The 18,397-nt window shown below is 39.1% G+C and overlaps 2 protein-coding genes across 6 annotated transcripts in view; both read right to left on the bottom strand.

The window, feature by feature from the left end:
• The window catches only part of LOC137996722 (uncharacterized), a 107,834-nt gene that overhangs the window by 20,366 nt on the left and 69,071 nt on the right, over positions 1-18,397 (bottom strand). The window lies entirely within an intron of this gene.
• The window catches only part of LOC137996720 (uncharacterized), a 35,994-nt gene that overhangs the window by 13,523 nt on the left and 4,074 nt on the right, over positions 1-18,397 (bottom strand). The window contains exons 1-3 of one of the 5 annotated variants that reach the window (XM_068842265.1): positions 18,200-18,305; positions 17,998-18,050; positions 542-589 (exon numbers count right to left, since the gene is read on the bottom strand). Coding sequence is in view for 3 of the 5 variants with exons in the window: in XM_068842267.1 (XP_068698368.1) it covers positions 10,752-12,314 (1,563 nt within the window). In the remaining 2 variants the exon portion in view is untranslated. Of the gene's footprint in view, positions 1-541; positions 590-10,293; positions 12,329-17,997; positions 18,051-18,199; positions 18,324-18,397 lie in introns of those variants that run through there. The other 4 variants (XM_068842267.1, XM_068842269.1, XM_068842266.1 and 1 more) reach the window with 4 other exon arrangements.

Here is an 18,397-nt window from a genome sequence, read left to right as displayed (position 1 = left end):
TCATTGTTGTTATTCATTATTCCACTGGCATAACTGCGTTATTCATTATTCCGGCGTTTTCAGACCCAATTATTTATTATTAATTATTCATTATTAATTTTTTATTTATACTCCTTATTCATTATTCAGCTTCCACCCCCGAATATTAACCAGAGTAAACGAATATCAAATGTATAGACACCTTTCTCAAGCTTCCAAAAAAACGCAGTTAATGTCGTGTTGTGATTGGGAACCATAGGGTTTTGTGAGTTGAAACCGTGAGTCATTAAACTTAGTAGTGAAGAATGGGAACGCCTGCAGACATTTTTCTTCTCATTTCCAAATGAAGAATTGAATATATTCTATAAGTAAAGAATGCATCTGTATAAATCAATTTTGCACTTGTTCAAAAATATCCAAAGACCTTTTTCACCGTTTCACCCTCAGTTAGAGAAAGAACATTTAAATCTTCGAACAACATCACACAAGAAATAGTACAGCGGAGGAGAAATAACTGAAGTTTCAAGCTTTTACCGATAATGCACTTTTCACTTGCCACTACCTTATAACTGTAGGCTTGAACTTCTTGAACTCCAGTGCTGAAATCTTCCTACAAAACAATAAAGCAAATTTCGAATTTCATCAATTTAATTCCTGATTATGAGTCTGCGACAGGTTCACGGAAAGAAACTTCAGCAACGACTTATTTGATGAATGCCAAATCTAATTTTTTTCTATTACTGACGATCTAATGAATTTTACCTTTAAGTATAATTACTCTCCTCTTCCTCGGAGTTTGTAAATTTACCTGGAATATCGAACGGCAAGGTTTAATGGACTAGTGCTGTATCCACTAGAGAATCGATTTCTCTGGGAGTTGTCAATCACATGATTTCAAAGAAATTTCCTGTCACACATGACTTCGGCTTTTCTGAGAAACATTCCAAATGATATACGCAGTCCCAGTCGTAATTATTCAACGTGTGCCATACCGTAAAGACTTTCTTTTGACCCAAAGCCACTAAGGCGAGAAGCAAAAGCACCGGGATATCGTTTAAGAAGAATAAGAATTTATGTAAATTTGTCAATTTCTTAATCAGTATTACTATTAATTTAATTTTTATCTGTACTATCTATTTTGCCAGTTCACTTCTATACATATATGTATATATTTTTATTCCTTTCATCTAATTCCGTGGTAGCGGCCATCTCGAAAGCATTTGCCACTATGGCCACTACGCACTGTTCCACTTTTTCTCACTCAAGTATAATTAGTCTGTTTCCTTCTTTCTTTTAATTGTTATGTCCAAAAACAAAGACAAAAAAAACGAAGTCCGATTTTAAGAAAAACTAAAATGCCCCTTAAGAGTTTTCATAACTTCCGTAGGTTCCTCAATTTTTTTCCACCATAAATGACAGTCATTCGAAAATAACAGTATACGAGAATGACGACAAAAAATGAAAATGGGGAAAAAGACACCCCGACCCCGTCCCCGCATTTTGGCTACTACCGTCACAAGCCACCCAAACACATAATTTGAATGCTCAGTCACCGTAACGGTTTGTAGGGTTTATATGGGAAACATGAAATGCAGAAAAAAATCGGCTAATCCTAGTTTACAGCCAAGAAAATACAAGAAATAAACCTACTTTTACTTCATCTTGTGTCATTGTGTCGATTTGAGGCGTTCTGGGCAAGTTTTGAAATTTGCTCCTATCCTTCATTAAAAGAAGACAAGGCTGGAAACCTCTGAAGCCACTGATCACTCCGCGATCGGGGACGATTGAATCCCAAAAATCGGCTTGATTCGGCCTTTTGTCCACTCTCACATGAAGATCGATAACAAACGATATAGCATAAATGCCCAGAGTCCCAGAGCAATCTCGACATGTTTAGAGAACGAGCCAGTTTCCACGAAGAACCCGCCGCTTTCTCCAGTCTGAGAGCCGTTAGCCATTCAAACAGGACTCGACCGTTAATCTGGCGGCGTTTCTAAAACGAGGGTAAGGGTAAGACCGGGGATGAGGATAAGGGTAAGGATACGAATACAAAAAGTATCCTAAACATGCATAAAAGCCAACCTTACACCTAATTAGGCCTAAACAAAACTTTTTAGGCCCAAGGTTAGCCTTTATGCATGTTTAGGATACTTTCTGTATTCGTATCCTTACCTTTACCCTAACCCTTGGTCTTACCTTACCCCTACCCTCGTTTTAGAAAGGCCGGTTAATCTGGTGAAAATTTCAGCTTCTCTCTAGGGGTAGGGATCAAAGATCAAATTTTGCCTATCTGGATCTTTCGCACGTCCCGACGGGCTTTTGATGTCTAAACCCTTTTTGTCTCGAATACCCAAACGCGTTGCTCAACTACGTAAACATGCAATTATCAGTTGATTCTCGAGAGTTTTCCCAGAGAAAAATTACTTGCTCCCCGCTGCTCTGCCATGGAATCAAAAACTATCGAATCTAACGAGTCGTCCTCAGCTGAAAGCAACAGAAACAATCCATTCGCTGTCCTGGTCATTCTGAGCAATGGAAGTCTTTCGATTGCTAAGAATGCGATGTGATGATCGCGTTCGTTCTCTTCATTGCTGATAGTTACGTGTAACTGTCTCTTCTCTAAGCACGTGGAGATTGCTCTGGGACCCTGGGCATTTATGCTATATCGTTTGTTATCAATCTTCATGTGAGAGTGGACAAAAGACCGAATCAAGCCGATTTTTGGGATTCCATCGTTCTCGATCGCGGAATGATCACTAGTTTTCAGAGGTTCGGAGTTTCCAGCCTTGTCTTCTTTTAATGAAGGATAGGAGCAAATTTCAAAACTTGCCCAGAACGCCTCAAATCGACACAAGGACACAAGATGAGGTAAAAGTAGGTTTATTTCTTGTATTTTCCTCCTTGTAAACTAGGATTAGCCGATTTTTTTTCTGCATTTCATGTGTCCCACATTAACCATACAAACCGTTAAGTTGACTGAGCATTCAAATTATGTGTTTTGGTGGCCTGTGACTTCATTAGAAGTATTTTGCATACAACGAATACTCCAATATTTCTTGGGAACCAGTTCGTTCAGCCGTTTGGACGTAGAAAGAAAATAAGGAAATAGCTTTCAACGGCAAACAAAATAAAAAATGAAATCAAGTTTTAAAAAAAACGAAATGGCTGTCACCGTCACGGGGACTTCGCATCGGCCCCCCTTCCTCATTCGGCAGAGCTTAACTTCAACTTTTAAATTCGAACATGTATCTTGTCGAACTTTATAACACTTGAAAGAAAAAAAAAAGCAAACTAACAAAAACTCGGTGTCTTGCCGTCATTTTGTCACAGATGCATCCTTTGTTTCCTGAGTTGTAACTTGATCACAGGCGGCCGCTGAAATCGAAAAAGTGAATTGAACGTAACAAAAATCTCCCGAAATGTTTTTCGCTGATGGTAACTTGTTATATTCGTGGCACAAAATTTATGATGTTTTTATCTCGCAAATTTTGTTGCTGATGGCAAATTGTTTATTCTCGATCGACACTTCCAAAAAGTTCCTTCTGCTTTCCTCAAAAACTACATATCATTATTCATTTCCTTCTGCGTCAATATTTGTTTTGCATAAAGCAGGCTAACAAAATCTGTACCTTGCTTAGTTCGCATTTTTGAGCGTTAAAATAGAATTTTTGGTCGTATGTTACTGGCAGCAAGTCGCATATTTTGACGTCCCCCATCCAGACACTAACCCCGCCGGAAAAGACTTAACTTCAGTAAACATTGGTCTTGGAAAGCTGTCAGAAGCTAGAGTACACGCTTAAGCTTGTGGTGAAAAAGAAGTTGTAAATGATCAACATGTCAGCCTTGAAGCCAAATGTTTCTCGATTTCCTTTTATTTTCTTCAATCTTTCTGGGTTTAGTATTTTACTGAACCACATGTCTTCTCAGAGGGTATTTCGCAAAGATATCTACCATCATTGTAATGATTTACGATACCAAAACAGTAACGAGTATTATTAGAGCTACATATTACGCAAGGATAACTTGAACCTCGCGAAAAAACAAAACGCAGCTCAGTTGACAGTTATGGAAAAAGACCCTGTCAAGGTACTGCACTACCACATGTACGCAATGCGTTCCTACTTTAAAGCGTATCCCGTATCTCTTCACTTACTTCACACACAGCCAAAAATATTGTATCCCGACAATGTTCTTTACCTAAATATCCCGTATCCTGATCGCTTCTCAGCCTTTTGCCTAAGATTGGTTTCTCGGATAAGGGCTACGGTCAAGTACCATTGTACTACGTACGGTACTTTTTTCAGTGCCGTAAGGGGCAGGCACAGAACAGTTTCGGCTGTTTGTCTGTTCTCTCGCGAAGCGATCAGTAGGGCTTTTTTTAATTCGTTTTCGATAGTTTTTTGTTCAGCTCGATTGTAGAATCATGACGAACTTTTGTAGTTTCTGAGAACTATTTACTACTTGTAGCTTTCCTTGAGTTTTGAATCGATGATATAGAGGACTGGACTACTGGATTTAAGCTTTTTTTTCTTAACGAGATTTGAAGTTATTACTCGGGCCCCGTAGGGGCTCGAGTTATAAAAGACGTTAGATTTCAGTTTTTTTTTTTCCTGTGCAGCAAAATGCACAATAGAAAAACGTGGCCCTGTTTGATTGGGCAATGCACAATAGAAAGCACGTGGCGGTGTTTTGATTGGGTAATACACAATAGCAGCCACGTGGCGCTGTTTACTTTGGTTATTTAAAGCAAACACGTAATCCAAGATCATGAAGAGCTCTGTGATGCGTTGTTTGGATTACTGAAGATCGGCATTGCGTTGGCTTAATCGATTTCTTCTTGGGGCGCTCAAAGCACATACAAAGAAAGGCATATGCTTTTCGCGGTAGACCCACACTAAAAGATGTCAAGCGTCAGCTTCGAAACGGGTCGTTCCGCGAACTGAATGAAACAAGAATATACTCGAATGTAACTGAAATGGACGCAACTATTGAAAGTGATACAACTCAAAACGCTAATTCTTTAATAAGCAGCGGGTACCTTATTGAGAACTACTCTAAAGATGACAGCGACAAAGAAAATAACTCCACAAACAAATGGACGCTATATTGGAATCTTCTGAAGACAAAGTAAAAACATTTGCGCAGCGAACAAATGGCCTCACGCTTGTACCTTTTTCACCACGAACCAATAGCCTCCCGCTCAATGTACCATTGACTACGGAGATACGTTTTTTGTCTATTACGTTTTTTTCTTTTTCATTGTTAAACAGTTTGTTTCTTGTAATGGTCTAGCTTATATCCTTTGTTCAAATAGCCATATTAGCGATCGTGTTCACTGCCATCTTGTGTGTATAGTTCTGTTCTAGTTTCACAAGATTTGATGTCATCAGTGGAAAATGTGATCAGCTCTTTAGAAAATAACTTTGATGTAGTTTGAAAGGCTGTACAGTTATTTGATTCTCAATGATACTAAAGACTTCATTCCGAAGGAGAAATACAGGTCTCGATAAGCAAAAGTACTTTTGTTTTGATTTGCGTGAGCATCGACAAAGACGAGCCCGAGAACCAAGCAGAATTACAGAGAAAAGGCTGAGACGTCTATTTTATAACAGCAGAAAAAGGAGGAAACTTGCAGGAACGTATTTGGATAACAACGTACCTAGGTCATCTACATTTCATCGTATTACTAGCAAGGGAGATCACTTCCACGTAAACACAACAAAAATATCTACCCCAGGTATGCGTTTAAATTTAAGTACGTGGTACAGTGTATGTACCACTTTTCCAAACAGCGTGGATGAACAGGCAAATGCAAAATGAAACTTAAATTTATGCAGAAATCAGGAATACCCGGTATGATTTGTAAAAGAATGTTTTGTTTTCTCAGAAACGAAACGTATCTATTTTGAATTTAGTGTGAACTATTTACACAGCGAGTTAGAGTGGCCAATCGAAACAGAGTGTGTAATTGGAAATCTAAACATCTACGAGATACAAAAACAAACTTGTGAACACGTAAACCTAAAATATTCCAAATCATAATGCTGACAAACACAAAGGCGAAAGAAATGGATTATGCATAGGACGTTTTGAATATCTGAATGATTTTGGGTTAGATGGAAGCGATATATTGTTAAAAATTCCCAAGTTATCCCTTTTCGTGTTAATTAGTAATGCAAACAAGTCTTAGTAATAAATTGGATTAACGAGGAACCAGTGATTGTAAAGCTAGGTAGTAGCCAAAACGCGGGGCCGGGGCCGGGGTCGGAGCCGGGGTCGGGGCCGGGCCCGGGGCAGGGGTCGGGGCCGGGGCAGGGGTCGGGGTCGGGGTCGGGGTCGGGGTGTCTTTTTCCAAAATTTTGTTTCATTTTGTCGTCATTCTCGAATGACTGTCATTTATGGTGGCAACTGAGGAACCTACAGAAGCTATGAAAGCTCTTAAGGGGCATTTTAGTTTTTCTTAAAATCGTACTTTGTTTTTTCGTCTTTCCGAAAATCGAAGTTTGTTGTTCGAAATTAAGAGAATTTCCGAAATTGCTAAAATTGGAGTTTATGGAATACACGCTAACATATTCACTTCGTTAAAAAAAAAACAACAACAACAGAATCACAGTTCCACGATGATCGTCACGCAGTCATGCAACGTTCTTTTTGCTTGTTTGTTCGTGTTGTTGTCAATGTTGTTGTCTGATTTACCACAAACGGTTTGTAGTAAAGTCAGTCGCACAGGAACTTGCTAGCCAATTCTATTCGGACTTCAAGGGATCGAATCCAATTTTACGAGAAAAAGCACAACCACACTTAGAACAATTTTGCGAAAACAAGCAACTGAGAACGTTTGCGTGACGACCATAGTGGAATTATGGCTATGTTCTGTTTCGTTTTAATTGTATTGCGGAGAAGTTTCTTACGAAGTAAACATTAAAATGTGGTTTTAAAATGTGGAGCTCAGCGAGTCTTCAGTGTCTCTAGGTGATTCGCACCTACGTACGAGGCACTACTTTAAGGCAAGATCACGCCACTGATTATCCTGTAGATTTCCAGATTTTTATTCGTACTAGTTGCTCGATCGATATGTCGTTGAACTAGTCGACTGAAAGGAAAATATTACAGAAATAGATTAATGTTTTGGAATGCCGGCCAAAGGCTAAAAGAAGAATGCAACTGATTTCTTGAATATAGTACAATTTGTGTTAACCCGACCCCGACCCCGAACCCGAACCCGACCCCGGCCCCGGCCCCCGGCCCCGGCCCCGGCCCCGGCCCCCGGCCCCCGGCACGAAGCGAAATACACGAAGCGAAATAAGAATGACAGGCCAAGTGACCCACACTATAGTATTCCATTCCGGAAACGAAACACTACTTTTTGTTTTTTGAAATAGTTTCTTGTTAAAAGTCTAGTCCACCGCATGGCATATTGCTGGTACCGGTAAGTTCAACCTTTGCAGGGACATAACCTAGAAAAATCCTGGTTCACATCCTATTGATCCTAGTAAAACAACTGTCAAGGTGATGTTTTAGTGTATGGCTCAAATGCTGGTAGTGAATGTGCAACTATGTCACTATGTTCCATTATATAATTATAATTATGATAGGAAATTAATTATTTCCCCGTAATTATCAGTTGTAAATGTAGGAAATGCTCTATACACTGCCTTATTAAGCTTGTCGAGACAAACATATTTCATGTTAACAGAATTACCTGCAGAAGTCATAGCGTTCAACACAACTTTTCAGATTCAATACAGCCCAAGTCATACTGGTAATGTACTTGGAAGTTGCACAATAGATTTTGCTTACTGTATGTCTTTGATAGGTACTTTCCAAAATTTGGTCACAGAGAATTATAATTCTTTTATTTTTTTTTCTCAATGCGTGAGTGGGCGGAATTCAACAAATCCTGCAATCTGATTGGTTCCGGGAGCGGGTGGAATTTTCTCATCCGGCCTGCTCACGGCAGGCGAAAACCTAGCCTTAATTGCGTGAGCTTGTTTGATGACCTTAAATTTCCATTTCTTTTACACGGACTCCGTTTACATACAGAGGTTATTTAACAATTATTCCATGAGCGCGCGTTGGATATGAGGTGGTAAATAGCCAACGAGGCGCGTAGCGCCGAGTTGGCTATAACCAGTCTCATATCCAACAAGCGCGAATGGAATAATTGTTTTATTAAATTCCTTAAACTCCAAAAAATTGGAAGTACGAAATACGAGCGAAAAAAGCGGGAAAATCCGAGCGAAATCGAGAAAACTTGACGAAGATGCGATGTTGTGTAATACCTTGTGGTCAGACAGACGTAGGATCATCACACAAACATTTCTTGCCTTTTCGTGTACGTCGGAATTGATCCAAACTTTCCACAAAAAAGGCTTCTTTTCTTTTTTGGCTTTATTCAAAGAGGAATTTCGCTTTCCGGCGGAAAAAAATTTAGTTTAGCAACGCTTAGCACAATCAATTACCATATAAGGTCAAACTAAGGTATATGAGCTGATAACCGAGATTGAGTGAACCAATCAGACCACGCGAAATGCATTATCCGAGGTTGAGAATTTAATAATTTTCATTAGTCAAGAGGTTTGGAAATGGAATTTCTCTTGAAACGTTCAGTTTGTAAGTCGCTTTAATACTGCATTCACTATCAAGCGCGGTGCGAGTCAACAATTAAAACAAGTGATTTCAGAGAGGATGGGGAGAGGAAAAAAAAAAGTTATTTACCAGCAAAGGGTCGGTCTGTATAGCAAAAAACTGTGACATCGTTCTTGAAAAGCAGCAATTTCAAGGCCTCGGTCACAGTTTTTCCCTATACGGACCTCCCAGCTGGCAAATAACATATTTATTTTGACAATTGGGCGCATATTACTGCGAGTATTTGAATTACAACAAATGGTATATTTTAAATATTTGATTCTCGTGCTATGGATTCATTTGGCATGGCCTCAAGGAACTTTTGCACTTCTGGAAGTATTTTCAAGTGTCGAGATATAGTGCACATCTTCACGTGTTGCGCACGTGACAAGGTGACTTTTACGTGCACCACTGCACGAAAGTTTGGTCATCTTGGAAAGATGTTTTCACATCTCACCTTCGTTTCTCTTTCATTTTTTTCTGCAAAAGATGTTTCGGCGAGTCATTTCGTTTCATCTTAAGCCGTTCAATTAGCGTTTCCTTTCTCAAACACTGAGCAAGAATACCTATCGATCAGTAAAAAACAATGTCAGGCTTAGCCACTTTGGCATAAATACACTATTTTTACTTCGTTTCCATGGTCCAGTGGTCATTGTCACCACCTGTAATGAAGATAATCTGGGCCCGGGTATTCACTACATACACAGTCGAACATCATGAGAATCGCAATGTAAGGCCGATGTGAGAAGGAGAAACTTCTCTCTGTTCTTTTCTTTAGCGCTAAATTAACCATACACCACTCACTGTACTTTTGCAGGCCCGAGTATAGGCTACTTGTAGCCTCTTGTTATGTAACGTTTGGTACCAAGTTAATCAAGATTATGGAATTGTAAAATTAGAACGTTGGACTGGACTATAGAACATGCAATTACGGAATTTAAGATTTTTGAGCATCAAGAGAAATGGAGTACAGATGTTGTCTTCTTGTCTTCGCCACGGCAGATTCAAACAGTTTGCAAGAAAAGTTAACTACACCAGGATTACGGAACCGGACTTCAAATACAGGGCCCGGTTGCTCGAAAGCCAATTACCTTATTCCGGAATTAGCATAAACTTTTGTTTATTGTTTTCAACTTTTTGGTGAAAGTTTCCTTTGCTTATTTTTGTTTTTCAAGATTGGCTTCTTTTAATGTAACGTTTTACCGAATATCAGCCTTGAACAGTATTTGGAAGTAGAGAATAAACTCCTTTGTTTATTTTTTTTCCTGAGATTAGCGTTAATCGGCTTTTGAACAACTGGCCCAGGGCCCGGTTGTTCAAAAGCCGATTAACGCTAATCCCAGATTAAAAATTAACCGAGGAGTTTATTTCTCTACTCCCAAATGCTTTTCAACGCTGATATTCGCTGAAACTTTACATCAGAGGAAGTCAATCTTGGAAAACAAAACTAAGCAAAAGAAACTTTTACCAAAAAGTTGAAAACACGAAACCAAAGTTTACACTAATCGTGGATTAAGTTAAACCGCTTTCGAACAACTGGGTGCTGGATGATAAGTCGTTGAACTGTGATTTGTAATACGTTTTTCGGATGGTTTAAGGCTGATCTTGTAATTTTTGGATGAACGGAGTTAAGAAAGCAAGTAAAACTGTAGGTTTTAAAAAAATAAATAAATAAAAAATCCCGTATCCTGATAACCCGCTCATAGGGCTTTGTTGTTTGCATTTGCAAATTTATTAACATTAATAATGAGTTTTTACAACAAACAGCTTCAAGTTATTTTACAGATTTGTCTTTTCTGGTAATCTCTCGCCATTTTCCGAACTTTACCTGTAATTGAAATTCACTGTAATTGGACAATTTGTGTTAACTGTTTGCGCATTCAAAGGATACGCCCTTGTAGGCGTCTTGTTTTCTTTATCTTGTGAAGGTAAATTGTTGCTGTCGTGTTTTAATTACATTTGTGTTTATTGTTTCTTTAGTTTTATGGAGAACCACAAGATTTTAAGCTTCGCTGTTCTGAGTGTTATCTTCGTCAAATAAAAAGCAAATAAAATGATGATGATTACACTCAAACACTAAAATGTTCGTTAGAGTGTCAAACAAGAAGAAGTAAGGTCAAGTAGGCAAGACATGTTTGGTTTCTTTAAGACTGAGATGGTCGTTTTGGTATTTTCTTCTTTTTTGCGGCAGCAACTATCTTTCCATACAGCATTTCTCGAAAATTCGCTAGAGCAGATCGCATGGTCTTGTCATCACTTGTTCCGACCTTAACCGTTTCACTGAATTCAGGTGGGACCGTAACTGTTGCCATCTGTTTCCAGTTGATTGACTTTCCACATTCAAGTGAGTCGTGAACTTCTCGGTCAGATTTCTCGGTCTTATGCTGGGATGGTCTTTCTGGTAGTTTCATCTTTCTTGTGGCAGCATCTATCTTTCCAGACAGTTCTTCTCGAAAATTCGCAGCAGCTGGTGGCAGGGTCTTGATATCACTTGTTGCGACCTTAACAGTTTCATTGAATTCAGATGGGACCTCAACTGTTGCCATCTCTTTCCAGTTGATTGACTTTCCGCATCCAAGATGTCGCTCAGACGCTCTCTTTGATTCCACGGTCCTATTGCTGACCTTTCTTATTAGAAGCGTACCACCAAGCCATATAAACGAGAAGGTACCCAGTTCTGCGTATGCTGGGTCCCTGAAGTCGTTGGCATTGGAGGGTCGTTCTCCACAGATTGTATTGCCGTCACAACCTTCCACCTTGGTCCAAATAGTACCACAGTATGGACATTTGCGCAATTCAGATACTCCATGCTCACTCTGGTATCCGAGACATTCCGTTCTGATATCGTACAGAACCACGCGAAGTTGATTTACCATGTTAGCAACGTGAGCAGCTTCATTGGCTGCACCATCACCATCAAATGTAAATTTGTTGATCTCGGACATCCTCTTCTGGGCTTCAACAATTTCATCTGTCATGTAAGCTTGGAACTCAAATACAAGGTCAACCAAATCCTTGCCTTTGAAAACCACCCTTTGCTCATCGAAATTCCTTTTCATGTCTGAAAACGTCTTCACTTCATCGCTGGTGGATTTTAGAATCTTTCGATGACTGTTGTGGATTTTAAAAAGCTTAAAAAAGTTTTCATCATTCACTGTCAGGTCATAGTTTTCAGTGCAAGTCTCTAGTATATTTTTCTTTAATGTCTCGTGATCTATGGTAATCCAAGAAAAGACAATGGTATCGATACCAAGCTCATCTTCTATCAGCGGCGTAAAATCCTCCTCTGTCCATTTCACCATATCCATGTGCGTGACCAGCACCCCCACCACGTCCATAGGGAGCTCCAGAAAGCGATCTGCATACTTGCGAGCATTGTCGACCACAGAATCAATGCGAGTCTCAGCTTTGACAACAATCAATATTCTTGAGACAGGTCTAAGATTAAGAGCGCCAGAAATCTCCACGTTGTGGTCCAATTTATCTTTCAGTGAGTTGCTGCCTGGTGTGTCGGCTACGATAAAGCTGCCGTCAGGGACCCAGAAAACTTCGGAGGTGCTTGTGAAACTCTCGTTCGCATCTAAACTCCTGCCTTTTTCTCCAGTCAGTTTCTCTACTAAAGTGGACTTACCAGTACCAACATCACCCAGAAGAACTACATAGGGTGGTCTTTCGATGTCCCAAAAGGAAGGATATTCACATGCCATGACGATATATGCAACTGAAAGTTACGAAAGTTGAGAACTACGTTAACATACACTTGATAATGCTAATGACAGTGGTAATTGCTACAACAATGACTATTGAAATGACAAGGAAAATGGCAGTGACAAAGACAGTGACAATGCCAATAGCAATGCCACTGACAATGACAGTTTACGAATCGACGACATTCGCACGACGATGCCGTTGGGTCACGTCATAGTTCTGTGTCGCTGTACTGTAGAAATTTAAAAGTTTACTATATTCGCGGTAAAGACGCGGACGAGGTTCGTGCATGTGCGGTAAATTTTCTCGCCGTTTCTGAAGTTTGCTTTCATCTTTTCACAACACAAGTTTTTCACTACAAAATGTCTAACTTTAGAGACACGAAAGCTTGTGTAGTGTAAGCCTATCAAACGAGCATAACTTTGTACTTTTTCTACGATGTTCAGAAACCAAAAAACCCATAGTTTCCGTTCTGGAACTACGAAAGGTTCGATTTAGATAAGAAAACAAACGACGAATGCACGGCTGAGGTTCGTTTCTACAGGTAGTACACTTATAAACTTGCTGAACAGCTTAAGATACCTGATCAGATAACCACTTACAGTGGCTTAGTTTTAGCTCCGACACTTGGAGACTTGGCTTTGAATTTCAAAGACGATTTTATTTGTAGTTGGGCTATTCGCCGTGGCAAAGCACAAGGTCACCCCTTCAATAAAACCAGACAAAACGAGATGCTTCCGTGAAGCATACACTGGGTTGCCTGTAGTACATGTTACAGAAAATCAGAAGGCACTGAATTGTGTGGTATTGAACTACAGCATTCCAGTCTCTGAAGAATAACAAATAAAAGCGAAGCGAGAAACATTGGCTTCTGGGCTGACATGTTGATAATTTTCAAGTTCCCTAACAACTTCTTTTTACCACAAGTTTAAGCGTGCCCTCTGAGCATCTGACAGCTACAATAGTTCGATGAAGTTAACTCCTTTTCGGCGGGGTTTGTATATCTGGATGGGAGACCAAAAACAATATACCCCTCAAAACAGAAGCTTTGGACCGAAAATTCTATTTTAACGCTAACAAATGCGGACCAAGCAAGGAACTGATTTTGTTAGCTTGCTTTATGCGAAACAAATATTGATGCAAAAGTAAATAAATAGTGGTACAAAGTTTTTGGGAAGAGCAGAAGGAAGTTTTCTGGACGGTCGATCGAGAATAACATATTTTGCCATCAGCAACAACATTTATGACACGAAAACAACATTAATTTTTAACCCCGAATATAAAAAGTTACGATCACCGACAAACATTCTAGGATTTTTGCTATTGTACTTTTGGCTGCACAAGTAAAAGCGCAAAATCAAAAGTTACATCGGATTCAGAGGGCGTCGTGATGAAGTTACCGCGGTGTGTTTACTCGCGAAACAGTGTCAAATCATCCTTTGACACAGATACCGGGTTTTTGTTTTTGTAAGTTTTCTTTTTCTTTCAAGTGTTATAAAGTTTGACAAGAAATGTGCGAATTCAACACAAAGATCACAATCGCCCAATTCTTCAGGTTGACAGTCAAAACTTTACTCTCCAAGACGAGGTTATTTATCGCCAGGTAATTCCATCGTTTTGAGGATAGCAGTTACTTTATTATTCATCAGTGTCAGATTTTTTTTTGGCGATTTTGGGGGTCATTTTGTTGAAACTCAAGCAAGCTTCCAACAGACCTGTTTATTTTCGTTACACCATACCACAAAAATGCTCCCGTATCACATTTCAACACACGTATGCAAATTTGTTAAGCTCGAAAACTACACAACATGATATTAAAGTTCACAAAGGCTGGAAATATCTCGGCAAAATCCTTTTCCAGCGAAATATTAATTGAAACAAACAACATATTTACTATTAGAGGCAAAAATACCTTCGAATTCCTATTTCAATTGCGTGCGTGCAAACAAGAGATGCAATAGAATACATTTTTGACAGTTCACATCAAAACCCTTTTCGACTCGGAACGCTGACCGTAAATAATGAAGCACAAAAGCGACAACAACTTTCATTCAAATAATTCTTCACTGTCACATTTCCAACTATTTTACACCTGTGCAGAGTTGAGTACAAAGTACCGGTAAATGTAAATTGTCAGACAACTAAGATGCGACTTGAGTAAACACTATGATGCATTCTTGTAGGCGTTCGATTCCTTCAATGTTAATTTGTTAAATCACAGTTAGTAACTATGGTTAAATCCATAAAAAAATTGCTATTTGATTTCCGTGTTTTATATAATACCAAGTTAGTAAAATATTAGAAACAAAGCTCACTTTTGATATCCAAAGGCGAAAAATGAAATTGTTGTCGAAGACCATTACTCGTCTCTTAAAATCCAGATATTTATTTTTCAGCGCTGTCTTGCTCATCCAATTGACGATCCATTCTTGAGCTCCATGAGGGTATATTTTGTTTAAAGATCCACTAAAACGCCATTCACGTCAACGACTTATTAGTGAAATTTCCAATTGTTATACCGGAAGACTGTGCAGAGTTGAGAACAGGTAAATACAAATCTGACAAATAGCGAGACAACTGCAATAACAGATCCACTATATGGATTCCTTTTCTGTCTTTGTTGAACCCATAATGAGTTACCAGAGAACTGTTCATTTGGTTTGAGTGTTGCACAAAACACCACACTTAGCAAAATTTTAGGAAGACAGCTCACTCGACGGGCGACAGATTGTTGTCGAAGTCCATTACTCGTCGCTTCTAACATTCGACCGCCTGTCTTGATCAGTATCCAATTCGCTTGCCATTATTGAGCTTCATAAGGGTACATTTTGCTCAAACATCCACTAAAACGCCATTCGCCTTACATGACTTTCGACGCCATTGCCGGTTAAGTCTACTGTGTCCACCAGAGAAATCTACGCATTTCCCACTACATTCTCGATCCTAAGAAAATACGCGTAGAAGGCTCTATGCACAAAGACACCACTTAGCAGGGGAGTGACAGGCAAGACTTTTACCGACACGGGAAAAAATAAAAAAAAAAAGAAAACGAAAAATAAAAAAACGACGAAACTAAAGACAGATTCCGACTGGCTTTGCCATAGTGGCAACCCAGTAAAAATCAAAACACATGTCAAGAACATACCCCTGAATGTGATACTTGATTATCTGGCAAAAACAACTGAAGCATCGGGAGATAACTTTGACAACTAACCTCACGTTCTGCTATTTTTAAGACGCCGGCAAATCGCCCTCACCAAGGTCGTCGACTTTGGCGCGACTCCGGCAAGTACGCAGTATGTATGTCACGCAATCTAACGACACCATCGTGTAAACGTCGTCCATTCGTAAGCTCCTTAATGAAGGTGACAACAGCAATTTCATGGCAAAAATAATCGCAATAGCAGTGGCAATGCCAATGGTAACAAAAACGGCAATAGCGATGTCAGTGACAAGGGCAATAGCAATAGCGATGTGACCAGCAAAGTTTTTAACAATGACTTTGTTAGCGCCAATGACTATGACATTGGCAAAGGAAATGACAATGGCAATAGCAATGGTACAGACAACGACATTATCAATAACTATGTTAGCGACAATGACATTGGCAATGACAATGTTAATGATAATGACAAAGTGAACGGCATTGAAAACGATAATAACAAGGTAAATCACCATCGGATTAGTGGCTGAAGGTATCAACATTCTCATTTGCTTATTTAAACACACGGAGAAACTTCGTTTGGCTAAGCTGAAAAATGTTTTAGAAAATGCTTTCAGCTGTTTTGAAAGAGCGATGAGTCTCAGCTGGCACCGAGTATTTGCAATAGGTGGAATATGTCAGTAGAAGTAATACTGGTGCGGCCTTGCTCAACTCAAATCAAGAAAAAGATTGTTCGAATCTATAAAAATAATGGGAGTGTCGTCCTTTGAAGCCTTTTAAGAAATACTAGTTAAGTCACGTTACGCAAGACGTGCCAGAAAACGCATATTATTTTGGACTTTACCGAACCTAACCGGAAATGTCTTGTACTATAAAAAGGCTGCGGTTAAAGAAAGATTAGGAGGTGTTTCAAAGATTAATTTCAAACTGTTTTGTTGTGACCCATTTTTCCCAAACACTGGAATAAGTTGAATAATAACAATACAATAACTTTGATGAATGCCAATCAATGTTTTCCATGACTGACGATTATTGATGTCTTCTTCCTCTGGGTTTCAAACTCCGGTTGGACGAGCTGGGGCAAAAGCCGACAGGAGAAAAGCTGCTGCTGTCCGGGTACGACAAAAAAACTACGTTTTGCAGGGCAAATTTAAGTTGGATATCGAACACCACGATTAATGGACTAGTGCAATATCCGCTAGACAATGGATGTTTCTGGCAGTTGTCAATCACGTGATTTCAAAGACGTTACACATGACTTCGGCTTTTCTGAGAAACATTCCAGACTGTTCCAAACATGTGTCAAATTATTTAACGTGGGTCATGAAGTTAAGACTTTCTTTTGACCAAAAGCCACTTAGACGAAAAGCAAAAGCGATCGTCTTTCATAAGAACACGAATTCCCCAACATCCAATTCGATCGGATGCAGGACTTCCCTGAAAACCACTTTCGAGTGAGTGGAGCTTCCTGGGTAATTATCACAGTTATTATTAGAATCTGCTGGAATTGAAAAATGGCATGGACCGGATCAGCTAGCAATTATCACTATGAAACAATTTGTATTGATGTGTTTGCCATCAGCGAATAACTTTCGTACTTTAATATGAAGGGGTTACTTTATTAAGTAACTGGTGATGCGTCGGTGTGGGAATGAAACATGAAGAGTTTCTTTTCGCTCTTACCCTGGCGTCGCGGATGAAAACTATTAACCTTGCAAATGAAGTCCTCATTGAAGCATATCAATTCTCTTGACCAAATGTTGCCAAAGTGAATCATTGCCGGCGAGAAGATTTATTAAACTCGACCGCATTTTTTGGGGGATCTTTCAAGTTCTTTGATGCTAGGTTGCACGATTGCCTTTCACTATTTTTTAAAAGTTAATTATCGAAACAACATGTGATATTTTGTAGTTATTTCATGATCGATTCCTTTTCTCTCATTATTCACCATGAATATTGAATAAAAGCTGAAAACCTTACAAAGAAGTAATAAAGAACTACGGATTAACAGAACTGAAGTGTTGGAGTTTCAGTTTTAGACTGAATTATTATATATCATTTTGGGTGCTCAGACAGAGGGCTATTTGAGGCTTCTAAACGCGCATGTTAAAACAAGACAAGGTATACTGCACATTAACCAGAGTAAACGAGTATCAAATGAATAGACACTTTTCTCAAGGTTCCGAAAAAAAGCACTTAATGTCGTGTTGTGATTGTGAACCATAGGATTTTGTGAGTTGAAACCGTGAGTCATTAAATTTAGTATCCGCTGAAGTACGGGATCATTTCCGAAAGAAGAATTGAACATATTCTATAAGTAAGGAATGTATCTGTATAAATCAATTTTGCACTCGTTCATAAATCTCCAAAGACCTTTTTCACTGTTTCACCCTCAGTTAAAGAAAGAACATTCAAATCTTCGAACAACATCAGACATAAAATAGTATAGCGGAAGTGTTAAAACTGAGGCTTGAAGGCTTGAGGCTTTAACCGATAATGCACTTTTCTCTTGCCACTACCTTATAACTGAAAGCTTGAACTTCTTGAACTCCAGTGCTGAAAATCAGTCTTCCTACAAAACAATAAAGCAAATTTTCGAATTTCATCAAGTTATTTCCTCATTATGAGTCTGCGACAGGTTCACGGAAAGAAACTTTTGCAACAACTTATTTGATGAATGCCAAACCTATTTCCTATTACTGACGATCCAATTAATTTTACCTTTAAGTATAATTACTCTCCTCTTCCTCGGAGTTTGGAAATTTACCTTGAATATCGAACGGCAACGTTTAATGGACTAGTGCAATATCCACTAGACAATCGATTTCTCTGGGAGTTGTCAATCACGTGATTTCAGAGAAAGTTCCCGTCACACATGACTTCCGCTTTTCTGAGAAACATTCCAAATGTCATAAATTA

This window comes from Montipora foliosa, chromosome 3 (genome assembly GCF_036669935.1).
Source record: "Montipora foliosa isolate CH-2021 chromosome 3, ASM3666993v2, whole genome shotgun sequence".
Classification (NCBI taxonomy): domain Eukaryota; kingdom Metazoa; phylum Cnidaria; class Anthozoa; order Scleractinia; family Acroporidae; genus Montipora; species Montipora foliosa.
The sequence above is the reverse complement of the archived record's forward strand: the minus strand, read 5'-3'. Positions and strand labels throughout refer to the sequence as shown.